This window comes from Nicotiana attenuata, unplaced genomic scaffold (assembly GCF_001879085.1).
Source record: "Nicotiana attenuata strain UT unplaced genomic scaffold, NIATTr2, whole genome shotgun sequence".
In the NCBI taxonomy this organism is placed as follows: domain Eukaryota; kingdom Viridiplantae; phylum Streptophyta; class Magnoliopsida; order Solanales; family Solanaceae; genus Nicotiana; species Nicotiana attenuata.
In genome coordinates, this window is record NW_017670667.1 from 105,710 (window position 1) to 113,778 (window position 8,069).

Genomic DNA, 8,069 nt, shown 5'->3' on the forward strand with positions numbered 1-8,069 from the left:
GGTATCATGTTAGCAAAGGGGTGAGATTATAATCACAAATTAAGACACATATACAAACTATTACTCAGAATAGCAAGCATAGGCATTCAAGCAGTGTTATAGTGGTCTAACTAACAAAAGATGATCCAGTTTGTATCAAAGATTTAGCCTAACATCTCAAAGTACTGATTCAAACATGATGAGACAACTATCCCAAATCACAAGCAACACTAGAGGAGAGGGGGTATGGTGTCGAGTGATCATGTTGAATGACACAATAACAGGGAGGTAAATTATGACTAACAATGAAGGTCTTAACACAGGCTAACCCAAATGTGAGGCATCTACTGCAGGGATTCAAGACAAGTGAGTAAACATGTTCATGAGCATTCAAGAGTTTAACACACTAACAGAATAAACCTCAAGAAAGTCCAGATTAACCAGGCTAGGAATAGATAACTTTAGAACTAGTAGCATTAGGAGAAGTTAAGTGTTAAAGAGGCTAAAACATGTAGAGTTGATAGAACAATACCTAATATAACTCAGAAGCGTATTGAACCATAGATTCAGAAGTAAGAACACATGCAAATCATAGACATGTAAGAATGAAATTGCAGAAGTCAAGTGACTCACCAGTTAAGTGAAAATGCATAAAAGAACAAAAAGTCCACAATATTCTGAGTAGCAAGATCACAGAACTAAATGGCCTTGTCTTCCAGCCGGCTAAAATCAGAATATAGAATTCAAATCAGAGTAAATCTTTAACTTTAGTGAAGCTATATCGAGTTCATAAGAGTCTGTCTAAAGGGAATGGGGGAAGGGATTTATATAATGGTAGAAATTAACATCCAAATAAGGAAAATCATCAATCAAACACGAGAAAGGAAAGATTCATTACATGCAATCAGAATCAATAAGGGAAAGGGAAAAGTCTCAAACCCTAATTTTAGGGAGAGTGTAAAATCGACAGAATAAAATCAAACACCACACAGAATAGGACGAACATAGACGGAATATCACTTAAAATTAGAGAATCGAACCTGATTTGGTTCGATTAAAAACGGTCTGAAAATCCTAATTTAGGGTAGGTAAGAATCATCAACAGATATAGAAAATATTCGTACTTGCAAAGGATACAGGATGAACATAGACAGAATAATCAAAGAAATCAAGGATTTGAATCGATTTGGTTCGATTTTGATGAGATTTGCTTGCCATGTTAGGAAAGCAACTAGGTAACACCACAAACGAGTAACCAGTAGAGAAGGAACACGGATTTGGTAAGTAAATAACAGGTAAATCCCATGGCTAAAGGGATTAGGAAGGGGATATGTAAAGGGCGACGATTAGGGTTATTCAGAAGTGAGACAGAGAGAGTTTAGAGGTGGTGGTATTTAGGGAATAGGGATTAGGGTTAGGGTGAGGAGATATAAGGAAAGGGGATGGGGTTTTGTGAGCCGTTGATAATTTTTGATCATTCATTGAGGTTTTAAGGAGATCTGGGTTGGGTTTGGAAATGGGTTGGAGATTAAGGGGTCGTTTGGATTGGCTATGGCGGACTGGGCTAAGTTTTGGGTAGTTTTGGGCCATTAATGTGGTCGAAAATTGGTTAGGAAGGGCTATTATTAAAATACCCAAGATTTTATCAAAAAATAATTTATAAAAGTAAATAATAAATGATAAAAATATTATTTGTGCACTAAAATGATTAAAAATAATAACTAAATATCATAAAATTATAAAAAGATGTTTTTTGTATAAATAATATAAATATACATGAATATAGGCTATTATTGCAAAAGTGTGCAATTAGCCAAAAAATGCGAATGTAATTTTGAGAAATGGTGCAAATAATAAGTTTAGATGATTAAATCATCATAATTTGAAGGATAGTTACTGAATATTTATATAATAAAATACAGAAATACATTAATTTAAAGCCTTTTAAAATTATGGAAAATTATGAAAAATGCTTGTATGGGTTTATAAACTAAATGATGATGCAAATATACTATTTTGATTTATTTGAAAATATAAGGAAAAAATTGGGTATCAACACCAGTTATACTAGGTGTCACCCTCGTGAGTAAGGAATTTTGTTATCATTGGCATAGAAGGATTACTGCAAGGCAAGTAAAGGTCATAGATGATGTGAAAAGGCACCAAAGATGAAGAAGTAAAGCATCTATAGGTAGATCATCGTAGCACTAATTCTTAGTAATCCCCAAAAAGGGGGAATATGGAGCGATGTGACATTAAGTCAGAGTTAAGTAGTTCTAGTAACTATGGAATGATAAAGGAAGAATGCGATAAAATGAGAAAGGGATGAGATTTCACTTATTCAAATCCAATAGATATGCTACGATTCTAGAACATTATGCAAACACGACGTCAAAGAGAGGAAGTAATATTATTGATAGATAAGGAGCCAGTGCGATAAGTAAGTTAAGACAAAGGAAATAACCCAAGAAAGATTTCGCGGAATATTAATATAAGAATGGGCCAACGATAGTTAGTAGTTGATTTAGGAAGAGCCTAGTTATGGCTAGATAAGAGGATACAGACAAATCAATAGATCGTGCAAGATAAACAGAGTGAACCCCAACATGGGGAATTCAATCTCGCTGATATGACATCGTGACCTTGAGAAATATTCAGATGAGTTAGGGTAGTTAAAGATACCGTAGGAGTGTTACGGAAATAAAAAGAGAATGCCACTGGGAAGACAACCAAAATAAGAAGGTAAGTAACTACGGATAATTATAGGCAAGGAAGGACATCAAAAGGTCTGTCAAGTATACAATGTAATAAGCTCACAACATTACAAGAGTCAGATGGTCCTCCCTAAGTACTACAATGAAAGACTAGCTGAGGAAATAAGGAAGAAAGCTTCAACCTAAACCTGGTAACTCGACGGAGAAATGGTCATGTAAAAACATTCTCACTACAAAAATTGTATGCACTCCATAAGAAAGTGGCACCTATCGTGGCTAATGGACGGGAAGAAGAAAAAAAAAAGCAAAAGGTGATATTCAAGATCATATGGGTTGTATGGAATTCCAATATGTGTGGGCACTAAGATAAGCCAAGTATTCATGCAACAAGTGGTAGAACGACTAGGAAAAGTAATTTCTTACATTTAAAGAAAGTTGAGAAGGAACGAAAGGAATTATTCGATCAATGATCCTCGGTACTGCTGGGTGACTTATAGTCAGTGATGTATATATTCTGGGATGGATATTCCTTGGGCCGTATGGGCCATATACAATACCGAGTGGTTGAGCATATGAGAGTGAGAGCACACGAGGCTGACAGCATGGTGCATCACATACATCATGTGCATTGGCATGTAGAAATAGAAGAGTTATATTCATCACATTGTTCAGATCTGATCTATTTCACAGTTTTGAGCTGTCTATTTAATTTGAAAGCATGCCTACGTTTATGCACTGTTATTTCTATTGTTAACTGTGTCGATTGAGTTCGTCATTACCTTTCAGCCCAAAGGTTGGACCTGTTACTTACCGAGTTGCTTGTAGTCACGTTACTCCCTGCACCTCGTCTGCAGATCCAGGCGCTTCTGGTTACGTCGGCTGCTGATTGATGAGTCAAATCCCGGAGACTATCGAGGTTCTGCATGGCGTTTGTAGGCCTTGACTCTCCTTCTTTATCTCTATCTGTATTTCAGTTTTTGTTCCCTAGACACTTTAGTGGACTGTATTCTAGTTTAGACACTCATGTACTATGTGACACCCCGATTTTGGGATGGATTGTATCGTATTTTGGATTATTTCTGTTTTCAAAAAGGCTTTTTCCTAAATATTAAATTGCTTCCGTCTTTATGTTCAATGATTTTATTATGTTGAGATGTTGAGTTGTGGCTTGCCTAGTTCTACGATAGGCGCCAGCACGACAGTTGATTTTGGGTCGTGACAGTTAATACGCGTTGTACTTTTTTTTACTTACAAGGTTTTGTCCCACCGGATTTTCCTTGCAAGGTTTTTGACGAGGCAATCAAAAGGCATATTTCTAAAAAAGTGCACTCTTTTTCCTTCGCTAGAAATATTTTTCCACTGGGTTTTATTTTAGTTAAGGTTTTAACGGGCACATTATTTGTTGAATAGATATTCAAGGAGGAGTGGTATACATAGAATTGTATTTAAAGTAAATGTCTATATTTTAGAGAGATTTTAGGGTTTGTTACTTGGTGGCTAAGTCATATTTTTTCTATAGATAGAGGGATTCTATTCCATTATAATTCAGCCCAAAATCAATAAGAATCCTCTCTCTACTTTTATCTGCAATACTCTTCTTCTTCTCTTATTGTTTATAACATAGGGGAAGATTTACATTACTAGTTTTTTGGTGAAATAGTAAATCAATCATGATTTAAAATGTTATCATTTTTTAATGGAAAAATACATAAGTTCCCTTTAAACTTGTCCGGAAAATTGTATTGCACACTGTAACTTTACAGATATTTATTTACCCCCTTATGGAGTATCCTTATATATTTTTGTGTCTACTATGTTTTAAAAGATATTTCTAGCCAAAGATAGAGCTCCGTATCACATCATTGATCTTTTGATGCTAAATATTTTTCTTTTTTCGACCTATATTGTTTAATGGAAAAAGAATTATTGTCTTGCTTCATTCATTTTCTTTGTTAATTCATTAGTCTAACAAATTCTACGAGTATGGATAACTTCTTGTTTATATCCAAACTATAGTCAGATCTCTCTATAATAACATTCCTATATAACAGTCATTCACTATAGAAGTCATGCTTTTCTCGGAACCAATTTTTATATTACGTTAAAATATACGCCCTCTATAACAACACTTCACTATAGCAGCCAAAAAATATCAAAACAAACGAGTCTGTTATAAAAAGGTTTGAATGTACAAGTTCCAATTAAAAAACAAATTAACTAAAGAAATCTTCCGAAATTTGACAATTAGAATGACTCGTCTTTATTTACTAGTCAAACACGATGAAATAGAATAATGTTCATCTCATGATATTCTGATGGTAATTTGAGAATGCAATGAACCACTCTTAAGTATTTTTCCAATAATCATGCGTACCCATACACACAACATAGTACAGTTAGAAGGGCATGAAAGAATCCCTAGTTCATTGCATGTTGAACATGAAAACCCATGCAAAAAATATTTGGAAAACCAAACCTCCTATTTTCCAATATCTCAATCTCATTCCATAAGGGCGAACTGCATTACAGGCGCCGAGACATTGCATAAAGGTTTTCCATACTATTTCTCATACATTGCCACAGATCTTATCAAAAGTTCATTGCCCAAATCTAGACAAGAATGTACAAAAACACAGGTTCGTTATGGATAAGTTTATTCATGTCCCTTATGTTCTTGTCGTTGGGTGGGATTCAAGTAGACGCTTTCGTAGGCATAAATTGGGGGAGGATGGCAAAACAAAGATTTGTTCCATCTATGGTGGTGGATTTACTCTTACAAAATGGGATCACAGAGTTGAGAATTTTTCAACCAAGCCTTAACGTTCTTGATGCTTTTGCCGACACCAATATTGGTATGACCATCACCTTACAAGAGAACTATTTACGAAACGTAAGGGAGCAAAAAGAAATAGACGTTATGATTCATGAACGTGTGAAAAATTTTGTTGACAAAGGAGTTAAATTCAGGTACATGCGTGATGCAATGAACTCATTTCTAAATTATTGTTATTTTTTGTTTCAAATACTGGTGGTGTCCGGATCATCTAACGTCCACCTCGACAATTCCACCAGATCATCTATCTTTTTTTTCTCTATTGACATTTGAACTCTAGTCTCCATTATTTTTACAAATTTCAATGTTATTATTTCATATGAATTGCTACTCGATCCATAACTTATTAATTTAAGTGCAACGATTTAATTTTTTTTTTTGTAGGTATGTGTACGTGGGAAACGAACCATTTACCAAATCAAAATATAGCAAAGCCCCATTTAGCCGTATTCTTCATTTCCTGAATTTGACCAGAAATTCCCTTGATAAATACAACCTCCAAGATATCAAAGTAACAACTCCCATTTTCACGGACGTCTTAATAAATATGACGAAGCCATCAGAAGGTGAATTTCGAGAAGAAATAAAGGGCCAAATGAAGGAATTCCTAGATTTCCTTAACAAAATGGGTTCCCCTTTTGTTATCAATATTTTTCCAATCTATACGGTGTATAATTTGGGATTTGATGTGGAATTTGCTTTCTTTGATAGTGTTAAATCCAATTTCAAAGTTGTAGATGGCAACAACACGTATTACAATTTGTTCACCTTCCTTTATGATGCACTTGTTTGTGCTCTAACAAAGGCAGGTTATGGTGATATAGAGATTGTTATTGGACAAATTGGTTGGCCTACTGATGGATATGAGGGTGCAAGTGAAGAAAATGCTGAAAGATTTCATCGTGGCTTTCTTAAATATCTTGGTAGGAAGGAAGGAACTCCACTACGCCCAAACAAGGATATAAATGTGTTTCTACTTTCCTTAACAGACGAGAATATGGTAGCTACAGATTTAGGCAATTATCAGCGACACTGGGGTATCTATAAACTCGATGGTGAACCCAAGTACAAAATTGATTTCACTATGCATGACCTAAATACCAAGCCAACCGTCGCCAAAGGTATTATATTCTACATATTATGACCATTTCATTTAAAAGTTTTAACTGTTAGCCAGAGCACTAATATGACCCCGACGTATGGTTTTTGATTCTTTTTCATGAATCAAACACGTAAGAAAAATTCCTTTTAGGGGTGTCGGTAAAATTTGACCCATGACTTTTTACTTGTTCTTATAAAATATGATCATCTCATCTAAAAACTTGATAAGCAGTGGCGGAGCCACATTCAACCAAGGGTGTCAATCGATACCCCTTCGCCAGAAAATTACATTGTATTGCTAGATAAATTTTTCTGTTTTATGTATATTGGACTCCCCTAAACTTTTCCATGTATCTATTTATTTATATTGTGATTGATGAAAATTCTGGCTCCGCCACTGTTGATAAGCTATATACATATTTCTGTCTGAACAGGTACCGTGAAAATGCCGAACAGATGGTGTGTGTTTGATGGTAAAACTGACCACAACGAGACCTTGCTGATGAAAGATTTTGACTCTGCATGTATGGATTCTGACTGCAGCACCTTTGGCTCTGGTGCAACTTGTGATCACCTCGTTTTCGCAGAGAAAGTCTCTTATGCATACAATATGCGTTACCAAATGAACAATCAAGATCAGGAGTATTGCGAATTGATAGGCGCCGTGCTCACCGCTAATAATCCTTCAACTCCGGACTGTGAGTTCCCCGTTGAGATCTTAACTGCAGAGGTTGTGGATGGTGGCAGCCCAGATACAAAGAAATATTAGATCAGAGCGAGCGCTTCTACATGTTTGTGTATGACCTTATTAATAATTGTGTATCGTTGTTCAAAGAAACGACGCTTACAAAAAAGAGAGAGAAAAACGTCTGCAAAGAGACGCCAAGATTTGGGTCACTTTAATTCCTTCTTCTTTCTTAGAGTTTTGTCTTCTAAGCTTTTTATTCCAAATTTAGTATTTTTTTCCTTTGTTCTTGACGTGGAGTTTTTTAAAATTTGTTGGTTCCGTGTTGTAAGCACTTAAATTTACTTCAAGATGAAAGCAGAAAAACTGCAAAATACAAAATACATTGAAGGAGCAGATGATGTTGTATATACTGGGTTATAATTTATCGTACTTCAGGTATAACAAATTTCATTTTATGTTTTGATCAAATAATATAAATAGACGTCTTTTTAATGGAACTAATTATGTTTATTCTATATTCGTTTGGCTATTTCCTCAAGTATTTTTTTTTTCAGTCTTATTCCTCAAGTATATGCTTCTAATTCTTTACATGTTGGTCTTTCTAGCTCTTTAATCGTGTCCTTTTAATATTTAGGGTGAAACTTTTTTAATTTCTAATTTATGATCGTACATCTATTTTTTGAACCATTACAAAGATGCAAAGAAAAATATTCTTTAGTCAAATAAGGCTGCCATTGGTCTGGTTTACTAGGTC

General features: G+C 34.9%; 1 protein-coding gene across 1 annotated transcript; it reads left to right on the top strand.

Moving 5' to 3' along the window:
- The first annotated feature begins 5,099 nt into the window (after nucleotides 1-5,099).
- Nucleotides 5,100-7,770, top strand: LOC109242065 (glucan endo-1,3-beta-glucosidase 8-like). Its single transcript, XM_019408895.1, has 3 exons — nucleotides 5,100-5,660; nucleotides 5,911-6,647; nucleotides 7,062-7,770. Exons 1-3 carry the CDS (start codon nucleotides 5,314-5,316, stop codon nucleotides 7,394-7,396), a joined length of 1,419 nt encoding a protein of 472 aa, XP_019264440.1. The 5' UTR covers nucleotides 5,100-5,313; the 3' UTR covers nucleotides 7,397-7,770.
- Nucleotides 7,771-8,069: the final 299 nt, after the last annotated feature.

Bases quoted from the DNA above. Each gene is read 5' to 3' on its own strand.
- LOC109242065 (XM_019408895.1), top strand. From the start codon at position 5,314: ATGTACAAAAACACAGGTTCGTTATGGATAAGTTTATTCATGTCCCTT. The intron at 5,661-5,910 runs GTACATGCGTGA...TTTTTTTTGTAG, and splicing joins GACAAAGGAGTTAAATTCAG to GTATGTGTACGTGGGAAACG. The intron at 6,648-7,061 runs GTATTATATTCT...CTGTCTGAACAG, and splicing joins CAAGCCAACCGTCGCCAAAG to GTACCGTGAAAATGCCGAAC.